General features: G+C 34.4%; 1 protein-coding gene across 1 annotated transcript in view; it reads left to right on the forward strand.

Moving 5' to 3' along the window:
* Positions 1–25,369, forward strand: part of LOC138315229 (neprilysin-1-like) — a 44,344-nt gene that overhangs the window by 14,330 nt on the left and 4,645 nt on the right. Inside the window, exons 2-18 of the mRNA XM_069256092.1 lie at positions 2,689–3,209; positions 7,404–7,451; positions 8,247–8,408; positions 9,389–9,472; positions 13,758–13,963; positions 15,455–15,634; positions 17,266–17,352; positions 19,029–19,153; positions 19,833–19,935; positions 20,401–20,520; positions 21,201–21,299; positions 21,528–21,605; positions 21,941–22,044; positions 22,244–22,302; positions 22,639–22,690; positions 24,316–24,383; positions 24,964–25,094. Coding sequence (XP_069112193.1) covers positions 2,870–3,209; positions 7,404–7,451; positions 8,247–8,408; positions 9,389–9,472; positions 13,758–13,963; positions 15,455–15,634; positions 17,266–17,352; positions 19,029–19,153; positions 19,833–19,935; positions 20,401–20,520; positions 21,201–21,299; positions 21,528–21,605; positions 21,941–22,044; positions 22,244–22,302; positions 22,639–22,690; positions 24,316–24,383; positions 24,964–25,094 — 2,046 coding nt within the window. The 5' untranslated portion in view covers positions 2,689–2,869. The remainder of the gene's footprint in view (positions 1–2,688; positions 3,210–7,403; positions 7,452–8,246; positions 8,409–9,388; positions 9,473–13,757; positions 13,964–15,454; positions 15,635–17,265; positions 17,353–19,028; positions 19,154–19,832; positions 19,936–20,400; positions 20,521–21,200; positions 21,300–21,527; positions 21,606–21,940; positions 22,045–22,243; positions 22,303–22,638; positions 22,691–24,315; positions 24,384–24,963; positions 25,095–25,369) is intronic.

The following is a 25,369-nucleotide window of genomic DNA, read 5'->3' on the forward strand; positions in this document are numbered from 1 at the left end:
TTGTAAGGAAGGCGACGTATTTAATTTGAAGCATTCAATATTACATGTAAACATTCTTACATAAGTCAGAGTTATAGTATGTCTGGTGATAAAATGTATTCGTACGTAATATGTGTCTGAAGGAGAGAATGTACAACATCCTTAACTTACGTAAGTATAACACTTTTTACTGTGACTGGCGGAAATGATTCTGGTTCAATATAACGTTCTAATTCACACCTCATTTACATTTGTTTGGTATCATTTGTATTACACCGTCTGGAGGATAAGCTTAGGACATGCTAGGATTTGGTGTTGGATTAAAGACGGCACTTCGAGAAATATCTAACGCAACTGCCGGAAACCAAATACCATATGAATCTATGCTACCAAGCTTATTTAATTTGTGTGTATCTAATTTGTGTAAAAGGCTTATTTAAAATAGCAAGCTAATTTAATTTTAAACATTGTTGTTGTCATACAACACGTAAGAGAGTATGAAAAACATTAGCCAAATAGTATGAGAATGTTGCAGCAAAAGATCTTTATTGATGTTTAAATGAACACATCTCTTGTCCTTTATCTACATATGAACGTCAAACTGATGAATCAGAAATTAATTCAAATAAATGCATTTTATTTTTGACTCGTTCTATGATATCTTCCATGTATAATATCTTTGTCATCATTAAAATTTTCCAAAAATTTTGCCTCTCGGCATTTCTTTTCGTTTGTATAATTTCATATAGACTAATTATACGACTATGTTTTTGTGCAATTTTGTTAGGGCTGGTAATACATTAAAAGTGAGCGAGACAAAATCGATATTTCATGTTTACTCCATGTCATTGAGGGGATGGTATTCGCTGTGTTTAAGGACAATCTGTAAGAAACGTTTTAATAATTTCCCAAGCAGTTTCTCTCCTCTTAAGGCGAACAGCATCTTTATTATCGCTACATGGTACAACGTAAAATCGAGAGAATGTTAGACTGTATATAAAGTATTTGATAGGGAGTATAGTTTTATTGATAAATCAAATTAGATCACATACAAGTACAATATATTCTACCTTATTATCTTTAGATAGAATACTTCGTATCGTTTTAATTTGTTACCCTTTAACCAGCAATTGGTGTACTAATCATTAATGAATTTCCTTACAGAGTAAAACAAGTGTATGACATCCTGTCATTCTCGCTCAAATTCATCGATTACTCGGCTAAGACAATGTGTTTTGCAGTCGGTTTTTTTTTTTTTTTTTTTTTTTTTTTGTAATCCCGATTGTGAGTCCGATAATTGCATCCGATTCTAAGATTACAAGCAGTATATACTGTTGTTTGATTATTAAATCCCAGAGGTTTAGAATGACTTTCCTGCTTTGGTCCATTCGGAGAATAAACCGATCCAGTACATATGTATGTTAAAACGTTCTGTCGATATTCACTATTGCATTATTAAATTATATTGACTACATTTCATCCATTAATATCACTTACGGGGATTGGTCTTGTTATTTACTACATAGAAAACTGGGGCGAATTGACTTGATTACTTCACGCGCGGATGTTTTTCAAATAGCTCGGCCAGTTCAACGGTCTCCATAGTAGAATTATATAAACTAAACCCCGCTAAATTCTGCGTTCGGCCTCCGCTCGCCGAAGGGTAATTACGTCAAGATATTTGTTTTCTGTGTCTGCCTAATAACAGTTTTAGATTAAATAATCTCTTGATTTGTTTTTAGAATTAGTTAACTGTGAAATGTGAACGCACCTGATTGAGCAGTTATGCGTTTAGGTACAACGTTGTTATAACGAACCTTTGAGGTCCATTGGAATGAGAACCAATAAAAACACGGTGTTATAAACACATATTACAAACGTTATAGGAGCCATGGCGGGAAATGAACATTACCCCGTTATAACCATAACTACAGTTTAAACACGTTCGTTGAACAATATTTATTTTCTTATTTGTTTTACTGTTAACGTCATATGAAGACATGACAGGTATTGGTGAAAGGTGAGTTATGAAATGTCACATTGGTCAATATCAACCAGAGACCGGCTAATTAAACACTGACATCACACGATCATATACATGTTATTAATTGTCAGAAACCTTAACGACGTCGCCATATCTATACCTAAATCTTATTTAGTTCGAGTTATTTCAATCACTTTATTTACGAGATGAAATACAAGCAAAAATTGATAATACGACTTATATCTGTGATTTCGCTTTATCATTAGTAGCGCTTGGTTAGAGAAGTATTGGTGTTCTTTTTCACATATAAACCTGATTTTGTTTACGCCTCTGGGGTGACCTACTTTCTCACCTCGCTTCCGAATGGGATGTATCGGAAAGACATTACAGCGCCGCCGTGTAAAGAAGTGTCACCCCTAACAATGGTGGCTGCCGGTATAGGAAGTCTTGTATTGATTCCAACACTCTTCATATCATGTTAACCTTGATTGGTGTCCGTTAAAGATAATGAAAACGCCTGCCGATTTTTCTTAATTAACTCTGTCATGCAAACATTCGTCTAGAATGAACGTGCACATCTCCGTAATGTGGAACGTGTAACATTCAAAATATTGGAACATAGTATTGCATTGTTATGAATGTATGGAAGTCAGCGTACATTCATCCCGAAAGCATCAATTACTGTAGCATTTCGCTGTTTAACATGTGTTCTGTTTTCGTTGCAGCAGTCTGCATAGCATGTACGAGCAATGACTGCATATGGCATTTGTGATTAACAGATGAAAACATGTCAGTTAAGATTCCTGGGATTTACCAGCATATCCATGGACTGTGTGTTGTCATCAACTTCTACAATATAGTGAAGGCCGTTTAAGAGAAACCTTGTGGATATTATAGACCGGTAGTATGTCCGTCACGTACACCTTCAACAATAACCATAACGATCTTAACAGTGGCACGGCCACCACTCAAAATGGTGGCATGGAGTATTACAGGGGTTCCTCTAAACCCCGCTCTGGTTGCTATGGTAACCGGGACCAAGCCAAGTCACAGCAGGCGACGAGTAGCTGTGAGAAAGTGGACCTGACAGTGCACATAGCAGGACAACATTCGAATTGTGCGAAACCTTGGACGGTCCGAGAAAAGTACCTGGCCACCATTTGTCTTCTGCTTTTCATCGCCGCAGTGTCGTTTGTTGTCATAGCCTTATTACGTGATGAGAGCTGTAGGAGAAACACCACGAATGGTAAGGTCTCTTCGCTCTTAATAGTCGATCATTTGACCATAGCAACATCAAAAATATTGGCATTACCTTTTGACATTTCAGAATGATATCGCCAATATTTCTTTTTTTTTCTATGTTATGGTGTCACTATAGAAAGACAATATGATTAACTTCTTCTCCATGATGCTGGACATAAACCAGATATCTCCCAGTCCCAAATCCTGTATCTATACAAAACTCCTCACAAGAAACCAGCATCCAAATGATATATGCAGTCAAAATATCCCAAAGGCATTCTTCACCTTATCCAATATCTAAGCGAAAATCCAAAGGGGGATATACACCAAGTCCTGAAGCTAAAAATAGAAATTTGCACTCTGAGCCTACACACAAGTCCACTATCTATATTCTCCGGATAAATCCTTCTTATCATACTCTTATTAATTAATTTAACATTAAGTGATTATTTTTTATACAAAGACTTGCTCGGAGATTGATTTATCTTACATTAAATGCTATTTTTATGAAGCGATTTCCTCGGATAACCGTTACAACAAGGTTATGTGTTTATTCTCTGAGGAAGTTTACACTTGTTACACTTAACTCATCTTAATACCAGTAATTCTTCTAGGGCACTGACACCAAAGTAATCTTCTATTATTGGTACATATATTCCCTAGGCGTATTTGTGTTGTATAGAACAATGTCATACAAGAAACTTGACAATAGGCTATTGCAAATGGAAACGCTTCATCAATATAATATATATGCATAAAAGTGTCTTTCATACCGCAGTCTCCCAAAACACGCACCTCTCACTTCACACACGCTACACACTACATACATGAGAGGCCGTCCTTACATGACTCTGGCTGTTAATAGGACGTTAAACTAATAAAACAAACAAAAAATACAAACACATTGGAAATATTTTATATATTTTCAAATTTTTCAGAATCTGTCGGTTTTCATGTGTAATCATCACCGTGTTATCCTTAAGTGATCATTCAGAACATGTTTATTGCTTATTGAAACTATATTTATTATCAATTATGCTGTAGATGTTAGTTACTGTATCATATATCAGGCACCACAGGTTTGCCAGTAGGATAAAAAATGCAATAAATAAGGGGAAGAGTTTATTTTGGTTTCTGTTTTATTTACCAGATTTGATATTTTCAACCCCGAACGTACAAATATCAGAAGTTATTATTACGACGAAATTATTGAACTTTATATAATTAAGGGTCCAAACGAAATGATGATTTAAACAAAAACAGTTACGTTATTATGCAGATACATATAAGTAAATCTTTTATCAACATTTCAAACACAATATCACAACTCAAAAGAGCACACTTGATAGTCTTGCCTTATCTGTTATTTATTTTGATAACAACTCAAAAGAGCACACTTGATAGTCTTGCCTTATCTGTTTTTTTATTTTGATAAGTTGATCTCCACAATAACATAGCATATGTAAGCCCGATATACATTTTAGAGCGTGTTTTGACCTTCATTTATATTTCTGGCAACGTTGTTGTAAACGGTTATCAATCTGGATCATACAGTGGCTTTCTCCAAATTATCCTTATCAATATAGATCTTTATACCATAGTCATGTTTCTCGATTTTGAAATTGAATTTCATTTAATTTTCTGCAAACTTTTGTATATATTCAAAACATATATGGATTACACTCCTATTCACATTATACATCATCATATATAGCTCACCATTGCAATTACATCAGAGTACATTATCTGATATAACATTACTCACCAGCGTAATTACATTCGAGTACATTATCTGATATAACATTAACTCACCAGTGTAATTACATTAGAGTACATTATCTGATATAACATTAACTCACCAGTGTAATTACATTCGAGAACATCATCAGATATAATATTAACTCATCAGTGAAATTACATTAGAGTACATTATAAGATATAACATTAACTCACCAGTTTAGTTACATTAGAGTAAATTATCAGATATAACTCACCAGTGTAATTACATTAGAGAACATCATCAGATATAACTCACAAGTGTAATTACATTAGAGAACATCATCATATATAACTCACCAGTGAAATTACATCAGAGTACATCAAGGCGTGAAGTTTTAAGAAGCATGTTAAAATGATATCTCTGTTAGATGGAATGTATCCTATGCCGTTGCCTATCGATCGCACATTCCCAACACAATCATTAAAGATCTAATGTTTGAATAATACAAATCCTTAACTAGGTCAATGTTATCAATTTGTTTCAATTTTTCATTTGTTTTCTGAACTGAAATTCACAAATCCATGATTTGCAGGTAAAAATATTTTCCACAGTTTTTTTTTTTCTCAAATGGACTTGTCTAGTGATTAAAATGTTTGTAATTATGATGGGTTTTAGACATATTTATTGTTTCTTATATTTCGAGCTCCGTTGTTACAAGTGTTTGATTTTGGCTTTATGGTAAAAGACATATTTCAAAGCCAACGAAATATGCATAACATGAATTACGTTGGCGGAGAATGAAATTTGCGCGTAGTATAGACACAGGTCATGTACAGTTCGAAAAGTGGTGTTTACCTTTAGGTCGCTGACTGAAACATACATTGTCTGTATCACGATCGCTTGACCAATTAACTAGCAAAATTGACCGCTTTACTTTGTGTGGTCATTTTATTGGCTATTGAAATACATGTCACTGATGTACCCGGTGTGTACCTTTCATTTTCCCATGCAGTATTTATTTTGTCATGTTTGACTTAGGTAAATATCTATTCCGTCTGGAATTAATCAGATCGTATTTATCTCTGGATCAATCAGTCGAAGATAAGAAAACCGTAATAATAATACACAATTATATTTTTTTAATCCTTTGTTGTGAGAGAAATCCTAGTAATAGCCAGATAATAAACCACTAGCTAACGAACCTTAGGTTTTGTTTGGTTTTAATAAATGCTTTATAACTAGACGCGTCAACCAATTTTTATTGCTTTATATTTTTAAAGTTGATTTATTACCAGCGTTAACGTTAGTCCTCAATTTTTACCGTATTTTTAGACAAAATCTGAATCTGTTGACTAGTAGTAAAATCTTCTACGCCATAAATAGCTTATTCCCGACAGTTTACGATAAATTAGTAAAATATCAATATACTTCATCATACTTTTACTGCAATGTGCTACGTTTCTCTTATTAACATAATGATCAAACATCGTCAATAAATCAGTTATACGGAAAAGGGCCATAAACTACTGACTATCCAATGAAATAGAATGCTTTTTAGTAATCGTATTTATGCCGTCTGCATCATAAATCTGTTGTCTTAATATATGTTTAATCTTTGATATATATCCATATGTGGGTTATTTTATATCTTCTCTTTGAAATCTGTGACATATATCTATAAGTGGGTTATTTTCTATTTTCCCTTGGAAATCAGTGACATATATCTATAAGTGGGTTATTTTCTATTTTCCCTTTGAAATATCTTTACCAAGAGGAATGACAAGTTTGTTGGTTATATTTAGTACAAAACATCAATATGTCTATCAACTTATAAAAACCTATATTTGTGTTAAATGCTTAACCGTAACTTACACAAAAAATTTGTGCCTGTTCTGGTACTGTTATAAATATCAACTTCCATGAACACTATTTACATGTTATCAGTAAGGCACATAATGCAAATACTCCGTGTATACCAATATTTATAACATCACTACGGAAATAACAGCAATGTTATGTCCCCGAACTATGGTGAGGGTCTCTAAAGGTTAGTCGTAGTGGAAGGTGTTGTTCCATCCCAACGGTAATTCCTGATTGTCGTGCAATCTTAACGACATCTTGAAGAGAGCTATATACTGGAGTACGTTGATCGAAAGGTCAGTGTTCTAGAGTTAATCCTAATGCTGACAGTAACGATTGTTTCATCACCATGTGCACTTCACAGTCCGTATCCTGTAACTAACGCAGAGAGTGTTGTTTTCATTACAATACCAAATCTCAGAAATGGTTGCCTTTCTTGAATATAAGGGCGATTATATGCACGTGTATTACAGTGTCTATTCCTTTACGGTATTGTCTTTCATTTAATTGAGGTATATCAAAATCAAAAAAATGTATTTGATACAGTGATACAGTGCATATTCCCAAAAATGACCGTCGTTCATGTAACTAAGATATATGAATGTGTTTGTATTGCAGTGCCTATTTCCAGAAATTATTGCCTTTCTCAACAGTGTGTACGGACAGGTAAGCTATTTTCTATCTCTTCGAAAATTCTGTGGATGTTCATTGATGATAAGAATTACAAAGTCATAGTAATACCGTGCACACAATGGTTGCAATTTCAACGGTTGCTTGACTTCTCTCGCGAGCGGTTTAGTTCACGCTAACAGTATGCACAGACAGAGTTGACATGTTTAACAGAATGCTGGTGATTTAAACCTGTAACCTCCTTCGTTAATAAACCCAGTGCCCACAGTGGTTCTTTACCTATCTCTTTAGTATACTAAATTCGAGATAACTGTGAGTGTGAAAGTAGTTATACATCGCTTATTTGCAAAATACAAAACCTTCAGAAAATAACACCATTACAATAGAAATGATCGATTGCGGTTAACTTCTCTCTGTGTATATATGATTTTCAAATTAGTTTTTGTCTGAAATGTGCATTTACATCATTTTTTAGCGTTCTACAGTTACTGGGCTGCTTTTATGGCGTAGCTAAATGAAAACCAGGCCGTATCTTTCTTTCTAATTTAGAAATACCAATCGTGGTTACCATTTTTAAAACCCAAGTGTTATGTTGATAATGAAATATGAGTAACTACATTATGTTCGTACACGCATTATCGGCAGAAATCTAAGCTTTGTAAATAACATATTCAAAACATGCAAGACAGCTCATGGGTATTGATACAAATTCAATTTCGAGTTGAACGAATTCGGTTTTTATTCAATTTCATTCGCATGTAATGTGTGAGGTGTATCGGTACTGTTTAAATGTTAAGGCCAGACGAAGTAAATCCTATTTATCTGTTTTAGCGGCTATGCTACTGGAGGCAATGGACCAAACTGTGGATCCATGTGAGGATTTCTTTCAATACGCGTGTGGCAATTGGAACCGTAAAAATATCATCCCCGACGACAAATCCAGCTTTAACACATTCGAAAAGCTTCATGATGACCTACAAATCACCCTTAAGGGTAGGTGTCTATAGATTTCGTTGTGGTTTTCCCACCATCGGAGCTATCTGGTTCCCATAGACATGAAAGAATCAGCAAATCAACTTTGTGTGATTATTCTTGACAAAATAGATTGAAAATGTAACGTCGTTTAAAATAATAACATTTCGCATGCCAATGCATTATATAAATACTACCTGCATTAGAGGGTAACACTAGGCACTGTCACCCCTCGGAATATCTATTGAAACATTTTAACTGATTTTAGCAAAAGTCGAACAGTCACCGTCGGCAGTAGAATAGCATATCAGCTTCTAATCAGTAGCGCTAACTATCATTGCATTATAAAAAAAAATACTCACAATAAGCATTTAGTGAAAATTCTTGTTGTCTTGTCTCCTGCGTTTGTTTAAATCTTAACGTTTTTTGTAAATCTCAATGAATTTTGCTTTCGTCCCGTCGTCCGTTTACAACATTAGCAAAGTCATGAAGACGCTTGAAATCGCATGTCTTCCGCTCACCTAATTACCGATGGGTTCATAAAAACTAGCATATAGCGCTTTGACGGTAAACGAAAAGACGTGAACGGAAAGCTCCGTCCTTAATATGATTTTTTTTATTGATAAACAGACTGATTTGGCAAAACTATTACTAAACAGCTCCAGATAAAATTTGAAGCGTCGCTTCAAAAAAACAAATGGCGTCGAAAAAAGAAACGAGTGCGCATCTTTTTCAGGCGGTTAATATTTTGCACTGTCAAAAATATACTATCACCCGTTGCTAGGGGGTTGTTACGAACGTGTCTATTGTTTAATTTCCTATTGTTCTAATGTAACCTGCCGTGTGATAGTGTAAAATACCAAATATCTCTCGACCAATCAGAATGCAGGATTCTCACTTGACAGAACACGGCCATCTTTATATTTAAAGTAAGTAGTGCATCCTATTTGCTTCCCAGAACATTTGAGAATATGGAATTTACAGGTTGCTATGTTCCACAGGTTTGTTGGAGGAGCCGGTGAGTACAGCTGACAGTCAAGCCACTAAAAAAGTGAAAGTTCTCTACAAGTCCTGCATCAACGTATGTAAGTACTCGGCCAGGTGCACATAAATCAAGGACGTCTGAACACAGTTTCTCATTTTACCACTCAGCATTACCATACATATTGTCAGTATGATATATTTAAACAGACATCGGTTACAGTGATGGATAATACAGCTAATGGTCTACTTAAAGATGAACAACACTCTCGTTACTGATGACATGTAAACGATTAGTGTCTTTTGTAAAAAGGTTGCTGGCTTAATAATCAACAGTTTGGATAGACCATCAGTCATATTAACATTCGATTATGTAAATTATTACAACTACCAGTGTCCCGATTGATCGAGGAATCGACAGGAAATAAACCTACTATATAAAATCAGCGTCCTATCAATGATTTATATACATGTATATCATATATTTAAGGTGTTTTCTTATCAAACAGACGGTAATTTCCATGGCATATTCATGAAATCGATAAAATTGAAAAGATCACAAGGAGTAGCTAATTTATATACTCTTGCATATAGCGAACTTTGATATAGTTAAACGTTTCGTTTGTAGTTATAATACCGATAATTAACACATGAAAATAACTAGCTACATGGACAAACAAAAGCAAGTTTCACCACAGACTTCAAATAACCAACTAATTAGTTTATCTCTCATTCAAATTCCATTGTCGATCGATAGCCACTTATCTTACCGATTTTTGTTAGTTTAGGTTCTATCAAATGTAATATTTCATCATTATAACATCATTCGATAACCTCGACCCTAATGAACCAATGTTAATCTACTGGAATTAAATACTTTACATTTAATATTTTTCACTGTGGACTTTATTTCGCCATAATCATTGTCATGATGATATAACAATAGTTTTTATTCGGCCTCCTTCCGAGAAATAGAGATAATAGCATTATTATGTAGTCACAATGCATTAATCGTCACATTAGAAAACAAAAAAGAGACGCACAATCAAGAGAAGCGTATAACACATTATTAAAATTGCGATAATAATGTTGTTTTTTTCTAAGAAAATTATGTTTGGTCTTGTCATCATCCGGTGATAAAAGTGTACTTTTTTCGTATTCATCACATCTGATAGCAGATACATATTAGCAATACGTTTCGTGGTCCTTTTATTGCCCTATTACGTTTATAATTGCGTCACGAATATGACATACATTTATACCGCTATACTGTGTATTTACACAGATACATATAATCATCCCAAGTCTTTGGAACAAAATCTTATACAGATGGATTATAAGAAAATTAGAACGACTATCATTGAGGATAATAACCTGCGAAATAGTTTTCAAATTATGTATTTTTAATTCGATAATTCATCTTTACCCATAAATCTGGCATTTACCATATATTATACATGTTCATACCTTGTTTATAAGAACATGTCGTAACTATCTAGCAACCTTCATTTCCATAACAATAAAAAGATATTTGCTTTGTCACTAATAGTTACAATATTTGTATACAATACGGCCTTCGATATCTCACCTTTAACAATCTATAACAAAACACTATTGTTACGGTGGGCTTTGATAGATAAACCTTTGTTCCTTGTTTATTTGTTTGTTTCTCCGTCAGATTACTAGTAGTTTGGTTTTATGACGAGTTATCATTCTTACTAAGAATTCAAAATCTCAGGTAGTAGGTAAGTGAAAAATAAAGCAAAAATTAGGTTTTCTCCTTATCAACTTTTCATAATGCCTAGTACTATTAAAATCACTGAGTAGTATATGTATTATGTTTATCGTGTTAAAGTTATAACATCAATAAGACAGTGTATTGACTGATTCAACATAAACTCAATTGTCGTTAACTCCTTTGAAACGCCTGGTCTTCTCATAGACGTTTTATTGCCAATAGTAAGCATCCCTTTATCGATCCTTTATGTTCCCTTTACATTTCGTGTTTGGGTTTCGTTCTAATAATCCCATCAAATGTTTAGCCATAATTAATGCACAAATACATAAATGGAAAAGAACACGTCAGATGATTTAATACGAAGACCTACGAATGATAAATCATTCAAAGTGATTGCATCACTCTGCCATTCAAATTTATATTTTGCGTCAATATTGTACGTTTATCCGTTAATTTGTTACCATTTCGGTGGTGTATTTACTGTTTGTCCGCTTTGTAAATCTATGGTTCCGTGTATTTTCGTTAAACAAGAAATAAGATAAGTACGATAATAGATACGCTATAGACAGGTTTTTAATTCAATAATGGAACCGTTAGTAAATTGGGATTTTTGGATATGTTTTGAGAAAATGTTTGAAAACATGTAAATGTGAAAATGTATTATGCTATCAATTATAATTTCTATTGAAGGACAATGTTTGAAATGGTTTTCTAAGATTGTATTTGACTTCAATTGTAATCATGTTGTTTTGCGTTGATTGGAAATCTAGAGAAAAAAAGATTACTGACATGTGCAATAACCGTATATCACCAGAATGTCGATCTGCCATGGAGATCCATGTACGCGTCAACATTTGACAAAGCACTTGGAAACGCCAAATTTAAACACACAAATTGTTCGTACGAAAACACTAGTTTTACAGTAAATTTAGAGGAAAGCATTTTTGAATTCTACATAGGAAGTAATAGTTTTTGGAAGTGAAGCAAAAGTTTAGACTTGTTTGGAAAGGAGAAATGGTCGCTCTGTCTTTTTTGTTATATAAAGGAAAACACGTTTATAACGAATTCATATAACATTATTTTCATTACCCGCCGACGTTCTTATAATATGTTAGTAATATGTGTATTAAGTATGCATATAACGATGTGACTTCGTCGATCCCCATAAGTTCATTATAACCGTCTTCTAAAAAACACTTCTCAAAAAAAAAGGGGGGGGGGGGGTCAAAGGCAGAACTTTTGTTACAGTCTAAACGTGGTTATCAATGGTGTTCATTTCAAAACGAGGATATACCATTCATGTTAGCCATTTAAGGCTATAAATGTGCTAATAAGATTATTGTTTATCAATCTCTAACAAATATGCGGCTGCTGAAATGAAGAAATATACGCACATGTTGTATTTCCACTGTGAACGTAAAACGAATTTCACAGTTTGAGTAAGATAATCGATTTTAAAGTTTAATTTATAGGAAAATTGCATAGACACCCACCCTCGCTCTATATCACCATTGTAACAAGCACTAGTTACGTATTATTACCAGGGCCGGCAGAACTACACAATATCTGTAACATCGCCTCAGTGCTTTAGACTTAGGGGGATCAGAACATGCACTTCATTGCAATCGGATGATGAAATATGCTATAGTTCCAGGTAGATATATTGCTTTCATCATATCGGGTTCTCTCAAGTGTAATCCGTCCTACTGGATTTGTAAGAAGCTGTAATTAAAAGTTACCACATATTCCGCCGCAATATACATGCGGACAGCGACCTAGGCGGCGAGCAATCATACCATTAATATTATTCATTATTCATACTACGATGAACTTATTTATACCCGTGTTGAAGCGGCCATAATTTTCGTACTCTATCGAATTTGCGAAATTCCATATTCAATTGATGAAAACATGCAACACTGCAGGTCGTAGAAACGAAAAATGGAATTGCATTTAAATGAAAAATATTATAATGTTATATCTGGTAAAATGAATAGTAAGGGTAACCAAATGTCATCATTAAGAATGGTTTATCTGGGATTCAAGATGTTTACAACTATACTACTATCAGTATCGCCTTGTTGCAATCCTTAAGTACTGACTTATGTATGATAACAGCCGTAGGAACCATCACTGTCAAATGTGATTATAGCTAAGTCTTCATTTTGCATCTTTTTAACACGAGGGTTTCACCGTCAATTATTCCCTCATTCCTGCGATTGTGACGTAATATCGTGACGTCATAAACACCGGATGGTGGGACTAATAGACGGTAAATCATACTTTATCAACATCCATCTCGCAACCCCTCCGTTTCCTATATAGACATTACATACATCTTATAGGAAACTTGATGGGGAATATATGACTACTTTCTTACCATGGACTCGTTGTAAGAGTGTTTCACTGTGAGCAGTGCATATATGTGGTGTTTCTGAAACGTCTTTCAAAATTAATCAGAGTGTTTGAATTCAGATGATGAAAGCTCAATTTTTGTTAGTTTCTATTTCGTGAATGTGACAAGCTACAATACTAAAATACTTTTGGTTATATAAGAGAATGACCTTTCGTTATACTAATGTTGCTATCCGTAAAAAGTGATATATCGTGCATTTATATGTGTTGCCACATCTTTGCCATCTTTCCATCAGCCACAATTGAAGAGGTTGGTGATCGGCCCCTGAGACGAGTACTTGAAGACCTTGGTCGGTGGCCGGTGGTGGATGACATGTGGTCAGCAGAAAATTTCCACCTGGAAGAAGTGCTAGCAAAGATGCGTGGGGTTTATAATGCTCCAATACTAATCGACTGCTGGGTCGGAGCAGACGACAAGAATTCGTCAATGAATATCATACAGGTGACTACCATTCCCTTTAACAAAACAGCGTTATATTACAAGCTCTTATACGAAGTACACAAACTATTCATGTTGATGATTAATTTTGACATAGACATCACATGTGAAAAATTAGTGTAAGCTATCTGTGTAAGACAGGTGAAATTTGTGAAAAAAATAATAATGGTTGTAGATATGTAATAGAAATACCTTATTTTTGCAACGATATAGATTAAGTGTTCATTCGTCTTGCGTCGTGAAAGATCAAAATTGAGCAAAGCAACATTGAAACGAAATAAAATGACTATAAACGGTGACGAAATAGTCAAAGGGGGAATGGGGGGGAATTGGCACCATTTGTGGTTTTCTAGTGTATCATTGTAACGGCTTAGAAGTATGTACCGTCAAGTCATTAACGGGGCGACATCATTGGTGTGATGTTCGGTGTGTCTGACAATGGAAGGCACTAAGGTTCCGCCTGTGGGAAGGTGTCTCAGGGGACCCAAGGCTTCACCTCGAGGCCGGATCTCAAAGCGTGCCATACCGGACCGTTAATTAGATTGTTCAGATCGCACTGGCAAATTCCGGCATATTTGTCGCCTTACGATGAAGCAATTAGATTGCTTTGTATTGGTGGGTCCCCCTGAGATATCTGTCAGACTTGATTGTACTGTCTACACATGAGAATTGAGGGGCGAACGTGTATCTCTAGCCTTTTACACAATAAAGAGTTTTAATTAACGAAGCAATAAAGATGACAATTTTCTTCTGAATTTAAGTGTCATATGACACCATTAGAGGAGGCAGATACGCAGCTACTCTGATAAAACGTGTTTACTTCCATAGCTGGCATTGCTCCTAACATCTGATTGAGAAGGTAATATTCACTATTTATTACACATGAAGATAAAACCCCTAATGTAAAAAGTCCATACAGATAGATGCTAGCCATTACATGTAGGATACCGAGCCGTATTATAGGGTCTCCCGGCACCAGACGTCACCCTCAATAAGCTACATATTATCATCCCCTAACGGTCGCACTTGACGGAGAAGCGACAAATGTTCGCTGGTCTGTATTTTATCTGTGAACAGAAAGAGGCATAAAACTGTTATCTCTGTCAACGCCTGACCAGTCGACATGGTTACAGTTTGCTTTGATACAGATACATTGCACAATCTATAATAGTGTCATAATGCTTAATACATACTTTTAGCAAACAACATACTAAAGTTTTGTAAATTACAATATTTATTTCATAATTTATTTCCATTGCTTTTGTAGTATTCGGTTTATCATTATTGTTGGTACTTGAAAATATCACTGACAGTTCAAAATAAAGATGGGTGGGTTGATTGAAATGCTTAGTTTTCTATGAATAGTAAACATATTAAATGAGGACGCTTCCGCTGTACACTGTTAATAGTATCATTTAAAAAAAGGAATATATGCAACTTTGTTTGTTAACAGTATGTAATAAATGGTCATCATTTCTCTGTTTTCCGATACAGTTGGACCAGCCAGCCCTCGGTATGCCTAGTCGGGAGTACTACCTGACGGACCAAAGTTCAGCATACAAAACTGCCTACCTCCAATATATGATACGGTTTGCTGAACTCCTGGGTGCTTCTCCAACCCGAGCACGAGAAGATATGATTAATGTTTTAAATTTCGAAACAAATCTTGCAAACGTGAGTACATCAGGATATATTTACATTTTACTGCAATCCAACTTTGTAGCTTTGTCGAACATATAGATGGTACTGTTCAGTGCATGGCTGTCTTTTAGTCGCTTATTTTAGTATTATTAGCATTGTCGGCGATAACAAGAGATGACAGTTACAAAAGTATTCAAATCGACAAAGTCAACAAGAAACGCATCAAAACCATTGATAGCTGTTCATTTTGTGTAATGGATGTATTCTGCAACACCTTAACGGGTTACTAAGATGCATTTCTTTCGATTATGGTAAAGGTAATACTGTTATGATAGATCAATTTTACTTCACGAGATCATTTTAGATACATTATACCATCATTGATATAGATTAGAAATATTATATCATCATCATCGATATTGATTTACAATATTATATCATCGATATTCATAAGAAACATTACATCATTTATATTGATTAGAAATATTATATCATCATTTATATTGATTAGAAATATCATATCATCATTTATATTGATTAGAAATATTATATCATCATTTATATTGATTAGAAATATTATATCATCATCATCGATATAAATTTACAATATTATATCATCGATATTCATAAGAAACATTACATCATTTATATTGATTAGAAATATTATATCATCATTTATATTGATTAGAAATATTATATCATCATTTATATTGATTAAAAAAACTCATTATCATCATTTTATATTGATTAGAAATATTATATCATCATCAAATATAAATTAGAAATATTATATTATCATTGATATAAATTCGAACTTAAAAAAACGTCATTGCTTCATCATGATGTCCTCGTTTATCAAAATTGAAGAGATTTTGCTTAGCCAACTACATGGAAGTTCAAAATAGCCACAGCGACATCTTACAAGGCAAACATTTAGAAATAGTCTTATTCCAGTGAAAATTTGAAATTTGGGATGATCTTCGTCACTATTATAATGGATATTGTTTACATTGGGTGTGAGAACAAAAATGGCTGTTTGAGCCGGTACGCCGCCATTACTGCAGCTAAAGGTCAACTTAGCGGGGAAGGAGCCCTTTCTTATGGTTATCACTTGTCTCATTCATGTGTGCTTTCAATTCCTTAATCATGTAAATCTGTAGGGAAAATCTTAAAACCACAGTACTCTCATATGTTTGGAAAAAATATTCAAAAAACTTAAAATTTGTTAACGACAGTTTTAAAACAGATTTTTTTCTTCGCATTCACAAGAAACACAGTTCATTATTCATTTATTTATTATGTATTGATCGATTGAAGGAAGGTGATTTGATATATATGAAAAGCATCGTTTTATCTGACATCACTTCAATACTGCAGACATGACAGATAGAGTAGTTTGATATTTGTACAGGCTATATCATATAGACATCAAATCCTGCTACAATAAACCTAACACATTGATGTATTACTGCCTTAATGGCTTCAAAATATTAAATATAATTTTATTACTACTCTGATAGAATGGAAACAAATGTATTAGATAACTGCACGTGTAACGTGTGTAAGTTGGTGTCAGAACAGAAGATGATATGTTACTGACAATAAACAGCGCTATTGGGCGGTCTCATCAAAATTTGTTCATCGCCTCGTTTTGTGTATTGTAGGTAACAAAACCTCAGTCGGAGAGGCATGATACCGGAGCTCTTTATCGTAAAATAACCATCAGGGACCTGAAACGACTGGTTCCCAAGGTACGAGGTGCCAACACGTTCTACTGGGAATTGTTCGATATATCACACCATTCACACCTCGAGCTGGGCCGTTCATGTATCAATAGTTTTATTTCAATCTTGACAGGAACATTTGAATCAATGTACATAATTGTCAGACATAGATATAACACTTGACCGGATCGATGAAAAAGCCCATTTACTGTAATTCCTTTCAGTGTGTATTATGGTATTCACTATGTGGTAAATACGCACGCATGCTCACAATACAGCAGACACGAGCTGTTATATATTCAATCGGAAACCTACATTCACAGAAATTAAATTAAATATTGATACCGGGATGTTGTCATCTGCTTGATTTAGTTTTACTCTTTCATTTTAATTTTGTTTATCCTCCTGTGCGAAATATCTAAATATGTAATAAAATTATTCAGAAAACAGAAACTTCCGTGCTTTTGATAAATGATCGTACTATTAGGGTCAGTGGAAATATATAACTAGGTTGTGCAACTGTATATCCTGATCTCATTTTACTACTTCGTATTCATCTTGTAACCTAAATAATTTTTATATGAGTCTGTATGTAACAGTAAGAAAGATATATGAAATTTATTCTATTCGTTGATAAATAGGAATCTAAGACATGACGAGTTTCAATCTATAAAGGATGTTGATTGTTGATTGGTACAATATCTATGCTAAACGTACTGTTAAAGATGCTCCACCGCTGACAAATGGTATTTTTTCACTATTAAAAACAGGAACAGACGATTAAATATTTTTCTTCAGTTACAAAAGTTACTTACTTTACACCATTACCACCATTGAAAAGTTTGAGCTTCTAATTTTACTTCAAGTTAAAGATATGAAAAATAATTAATTGCATCCCGAAAAAATTCCGTGTCACTATATCCTATATGGAAGGAAGTACTGATTGCGCATGCATCAAAGGCGAAATAAAGCATTTTATATGATTTTTTGTGTTAATTAGACATATATATACATGATCAAACACCAATTATTGTTCAACTAATGAATATCATTTATGCTTTGTCGGCGGTAAACGTACTGTTAATAGTTGGTGCCATTTAATGATAAAATACATTGTATCTTGTGTGACAAACGCGTATGTGTTTAGAAGGCTGCAGCGTATTTATGTTTTGGTGCATTAATAGTACATAAATAATGATACTGGGGCATAACACTACAGATACCAAACAAGGAAACGTCTTGAATAATCCATTGAATAAAAAAAGATATGGCATCTTTTCCAGATACTTCTGGCATATTTTCTCTCGAGGAAGGCACGACCCTTTTCCTTCATTTTTCAAAGCAAAACATTTAACTGTAATGAGCGTAGATTTAGATCACTATCCCTTTAGTTTTCGTTATTTATACAATCACATATTTCATAAATGTGCAGTAGAATAGTGAAACTAACTCGTTTTGAAAGTATATCGCATTGTGATGTACAAAAAAACAAGTTGGTTCATAGAATAGATATTTAAACAGCAGTCGAAATCAAAGTATTTATCTATGGTAAATCAAAGGATAGGATATTTTACAATAATGTATCAGGTGATATATCTGTAACAGTATAATTACGTGTCAGCGCTTATCAGAAATAAATTTATTGAAATGTTATAAAACACGTAAATATTGAATTAATGAGTATTGACATGACTACCTTACAGTTTGACTGGATGGGTTACTTCAGTGTCTTTGTGGAGGACCCGTTTGATGAGTCTGAACCCATTGTCACGTTTGCAACAAATTACTTATCTGATCTGACTGATCTTATCGAACGCACAGACAAACGGTAAGGATTCTTGATTTTATTAAACGCACAGATAAACGGTAAGGATTTTTGATTTTATTAAACGCACGGCAAACAGTAAGGATTTTTGATTTTATTAAACGCACAGACAAACAGCAAGGATTCTTGATTTTATTAAACGCACAGACAAACGGTAAGGTTTCTTGATTTTATTAAACGCACAGACAAACGGTAAGGTTTCTTGATTTTATTCAACGCACAGACAAACGGTAAGGATTCTTGATTTTATTCAACGCACAGACAAACAGCAAGGATTCTTGATTTTATTAAACGCACAGACAAACGGTAAGGATTCTTGATTTTATTCAACGCACGGCAAACGGTAAGGATTCTTGATTTTATTCAACGCACAGACAAACAGCAAGGATTCTTGATTATATTAAACGCACAGACAAAAAGTAAGGATTTTTTATTTTATTAAACGCACGGACAAACGGTAGGATTGAAACGGTTGATGTATCGAAATACAAAACTGACAAATTATATCATCTTTTAAAGGTTGATTATGGCAATATTTCGTGATTTTGTTTGTTTCTAAAATTACATATTTTTGCCACTTAGCAACAAGTTCCGCAAACAAAATAACTTTTTTCTTGTATTTTTTTACAATCTTTACGTGACCATTAATAAATTCACTATAGAGACTTTTTCCATGATTTAGAGTCCTATCTAACTACATCCTATGGCGAGTAATAATGGGGTTTGCACCGGAAATGACAGAAAACTTCCAGCAGGCTCGACGAGACTACCGTCGGGTGTTACAGGTTGGTAGTAAGACTTATGCCCCTCTCCTTATTATACAATGTAATGCTGATATATAGGTGATAAAAGATGGGACGCTGAATACATTCACAAGGATATCAACAATCATAATACCTTCATTAATATGTTTATAATAAATATCCTAAAATTGTCAATGATCAAAAACTGAAATCAAGCATGAACTAGATAATAAACTTGCATGCTATGCATCTTCAAATGTAACCTATGGGCATCTTTCAATGCAATACCCATGCGTTATTGTAAATTATAAAAACAAAAACAATATTTGGGATACATGAAGCTCACGTTGATTAGGATCGCAATGAAATCGGTCCACCTAATTTTGACCACTCGTTATAGTCGGATTTCTGATGAATTTAATTATTTTCGACGCTCCCTTGGATTTCGACTGATGATATTGTTTGGTATAAACTTATGTTTATTTGCTATGCCATTAAACCTTGAAGGGAATCACCATGGATAAGCCACGATGGCAGAAGTGTGTAGGCTACGTGAATGATCGGCTGGGGATGGCGGTGGGCGCCGTATTTATACGGGACAACTTCAGAAAAGAGAGTAAAGAATCGGTAAGTAGTTATGGCAAAACTACATACATGTACATAAATTTGTAGAAAAACAGGGAATACACACATATGTTCACACCGGAGACCCGGGTTCAATTCCTGATCAGGCACTCGATAGGAATCATGCGGTTGTCTCCATAACATTTCACAATAGTTTGTTTGTTTGATTTATCAACGTCCTATTAACAGCTATGGTCATGTAAGGATGGCCTCCCATGAATGCGATGTGTTGCATGTATGTTGTGCGAGGTGTGTGTTTTGGGAGACTGCGTTATATTCGTGTTGCCCTTTTTTATAGTGCTATATCACTGAAGCATGCCACCGAAGACACCAAGCAACACATCCCCACCCGGTCACATTATACAGACAACGGCCAGTCGTCTCACTCCCGATATGCTGAGCGCTAAGCAGGGGCAGAATAGACTTTGGTGTGTCTCGGCCAGGGGACAGAACCCAGAGCCTTCCTCACAGGGACGAGCGCTCAACCAAAGGCCAAAAGTGAGGTGGTGTCAAGGGAGACTCTAGGAAGAACAAAGTAATTTAGGGAGAAAGAAAAGTTAAGATCCTAAATTTAGTCGCCTTTTACGATCATGCAATAGGGGCAGCAGGTACGATTCTTACGCCCTACCTGCAGGGCTTTTACAATAGAAAAGTCGATTTACTTACTTAATAATTACTTCCAGGCTTTAACGATGATCCACAACATACGAGAGGCATTTAATGAATTGCTGGAGGAAAATGAATGGATGGACGATGCCACACGTGCAGTTGCACGGGAAAAGGTAAATATGGTCCTGCTCTTTCATATTATCCAACATCCAAAATGAAATGAAATCATACATATGGTAAATTCACAATCAAATAACACAGAATGTTAAAATTTTTGTCTGCTGTTTTTTTTTTTGCAACTCCTTCAATGAAAGATGTGTACGTGTTATTGTTTTAACTATGACTTGGTAGTTATGTTAGGATTATAATAATGATCTATGTGTTGTCTTTCCTTCTAAAAGGCTAATGCGATGAATGAAAGGATCGGATATCCAGATTTCTTAACGGAGCCTAACAAACTGGATGCTAAGTATGACATTGTAAGTATACCTAATATCCATACGGAACACTAGCTCTGATTTCTCCAACAATCTCTAGTGAAAAAACAGACTTTTTTCTAATATCAGTTGCATAAAAAGAAAAAACGTTTTTGGTTTAATTCTTAGGTTTTGTTTGAGTTGAGAAATCGGAGCTATGTCGTAATTTGATGGATTTTACTACATGAATACTTGGCACATTGGTGAAGACAACACATTTTAAGTTTGAATAAAACGAAACAAAACATGGTAAGGAAACCATTCGCTAATGTAACTATAATATTTTCATCGCTTTACTTAATATGTCAATCATATCACCCACCTTTCCTGTTGATCAGCTCCACTTTGAAGAGGACCGGTACTTTGAGAACATTTTAAATGTGGAACTTTACGATGCCCGAATGACTATGACGAAGCTTCGACAACTTGTGGACAAAAACGCGTAAGACTTTGGCATTTTGTTACACTTTTAGTTTTAAAAGAGACGATAGATATTTGATAGTCTTTTTTTAATAAACAAGGAATGTCTTTTACAATATATCTTATTAAAATGTTTTTAATATCTTACAAAGAAATGTTTAAATGAAATATTGAATCTAAAATTAGTATTTTATTGGTGTTTATTTGTTCTTTATTTGAAGATGGGACCAGGGACCAGCAATGGTTAATGCTTTTTATAACCCAAACACAAATGATATAGGTAGGTACGAGTTATGTCCCTTGTTTGATTATGTTATGTAGTTGTGCTTTCTCGTGGTATTTATTTCATACATTTATTCTCAAATGAATATTAAAAACACACCAGTGTACCTGATGAGCAATTTAGATAAAAATTAAGATTGAGTACTGCACAAAACGCTTGAATACGTCTTTCTTGTATTAATATTGGTGGTTCGCCTGTTTACAAATGGTGACATATTTAAGAAATTCCATGTTAATATTGAACACCGGAACGTTGGAACAACAAGGTACAGGCAGTTGATTCACCACTCGGGTACATCGTATAATTGAGTCATATTTGATGTTTATGTTTCAGTTTTTCCAGCAGGTATTCTACAACCTTTATTCTACAGTGATAAATTCCCAAAGTAAGTAAAAAATGTCTTCTGGTATATAGATACATGTATATCAAACGTTGGACGTCATTCTGCTTCCCATTGTTAAATACTGTAAACCTAATTATTTTAGCGGTAGCGTTATTTGAGCGGTAATGTTATTTTAGCGGTAGTGTTATGTTAGCGGTAGTGTAATGTTAGCGATATCGTTATTTTTGTGGTAGTGTTATTTTAGCGGTAATGTTATTATGCGGTAATGATATTTTAGTGGTAGTGTTATTTTAGCGGTAGCGTTATTTTAGCGATAACGTTATTTTAAGAGTAATGTTATTTCGTGGTTGTGTTACTTTAGCGGTAATGATATTTCAGCGGTAATGTTATTTTAGCGGAAATGTTTATTTTAGCGATAGCGTTATTTTAACAGTAATGCTATTTCGTAGTTGTGTTATTTTAGCGGTAATGTTATTTTAGCGTTAGTGTTCTTTTAGCGGTAATGATATTTTAGCGGTAGTGTTGTTTTCACAGAAATTATATTAGAAGCAGTAGCGTTAATTAAGCTGTAATGCTATTTTAGCAGTAGCGTTAATTTAGCGGTAATATTATTTTAGCTGTACTATTATTTTAGCGGTAAAGTTATTTAAGCGGTGTTGTTATTTTTGTGGTATTGTAATTTTAGCGGTAATGTTATTTTTGTTATTTTAGCGGTAGTGTTATTTAAGCGGTAGTATTATTTTAGCAGCATTTGAAGCGCTAATTCATGTGAAGCCTGAATATTGTAAAAGGATATTTCCACTATTTAACCACAAATTTATATTTTCGCAATAAATCACATAAATTGAGAGCTTTTCGCATTTGCGCTAAACTTTGTGCTTAAATGAGTACGTTTAAACTTATTTAGATCACCATTTAGTAGCATGGTCCAGTATAGACTCGTTTAACATATGCAAAACGGCTAATGACTTAAGAAAACATGACTTAACCATTCTTAGCATACACGTTTACAGTACTTTGTCTTACGGCGATTCAAGATTTTTTTGCTATTTTACCTTGATTGCCCCGGCCATCACTTTTTGTTAAGTGGTTTCCATTTAGCTGAATAATTACTACGTAATACTTCAATATCAATTTAATGAAAACAAAAAACGAAAATTTGGCAAATTCTAATTGATGTTTTTACTTATGTGCTAACGCTCTAGATATATGTATGTAGTCACTATGATTCGCTGTATGCTCAATGCTGGCAATGTTGGAATGCAGAAGGAGACTACCTCTGGTTCAGTTAGAAATATTTTCATATTCCATAAGTTGAGAATACAGCAGGAAATTGCTTAGGGTGAATTATAAATAATGTCACACCTAACGAATCGCCAAGATTAGATTTTGAGATGCGCTAATAAAGCCATACCCAGTATAGACTGAAATTGTCGTTTTTCTGCGCAAATACCTTACAGGTAACTCCATGTCTTCGTTTTTAATGAGTCATTGGCATTTTGTATGCTCCAGAGGTTATACCCCCTGTCGTTATATCCGCTCCTGGACTATATTATAGTTAACATGATGCAGTTCAGTTCAAAAACGGCAGTAAAAGTAACCCTTGGATTATCAAGTATGAGTCGTGGTTGCGACAGACTTTGTAAACATGACTTTGGTATCAACAGGTCGTTGAATTACGGCGGTGTCGGAGTGGTGATTGGGCACGAAATTACACACGGCTTTGACGACAAAGGTAATAATCTGATGGTCTGGTAATAGTACACAACAATTATAAAGTATTCCACGTCAGGTAGGCTAGTTAAGGGATTCATATTTCATTCAGGTGCTAAATGTGTGTTTTGACATTTCGTGTGATGTTCTGCCACCACTACCAGTTATTTCAACACTACATAACAGAGAAGCAAATACGTAAACGATGTACATATTATAATGTCCTGTTCCTACTTTACTTGTTTGTATTTGGTGTATGATATATCCTATTCAGAAACTATCATAGTATCTAATTAATTGTAAGATTATTGAAACACTTTAACATTTTTTTTAAAAATGTTGTATAATCGAAGAATTATATATTCAAAAATATTCAGCTCTCCTTAAGCAAGAGTGTACATATTCTATGTGTTACCATCGCAACGGCACGATCGACGCTTAGATTAAATGGTATATCCCGCCACTGCAAACTGGCAAAACTCATGACTTTCATTTATTTTTCACTGATGAAAAAATATTTCAATTAATAATGGAATTTGTTATGACATAGCAAGTCGAATTCAAGCAATTAAATTAAATTGATATATGTTCTTTGTTTTAAGGTCGCCAGTATGATAAGGATGGAAACATGAAACAGTGGTGGAAGAATGAAACGATAGAGGCGTTCCGAAAGCAGGCCCAGTGTGTAATCGACCAGTACTCCAGCTATACTCTGGAACAGATTGGACTCAATGTGAGATACACTCATATCATCAGGTCGTTTTAGGTTGCTAGGTTCGCTCTAAAAAGTCTCTTTTTAAGAACAATAGACCTATGGTCTAAGTTACATCAGATGAAACTTGTGTTAACTACCGATAGGTAAACATCTCATTTACCCACGTTGTTTCTATATTGATCTAGACGATACCAAACTATTTTGGTGATAGCTGATTTAGCGGACAGTTCTGTTACCCGATCAGGGAGGGTGTGTATTAACGTAACAGTAAACATTTTCATATATTTCATATA

The sequence above is a fragment of the Argopecten irradians genome, chromosome 1 (assembly GCF_041381155.1).
Source record: "Argopecten irradians isolate NY chromosome 1, Ai_NY, whole genome shotgun sequence".
Taxonomy (NCBI): Eukaryota; Metazoa; Mollusca; class Bivalvia; order Pectinida; family Pectinidae; genus Argopecten; species Argopecten irradians.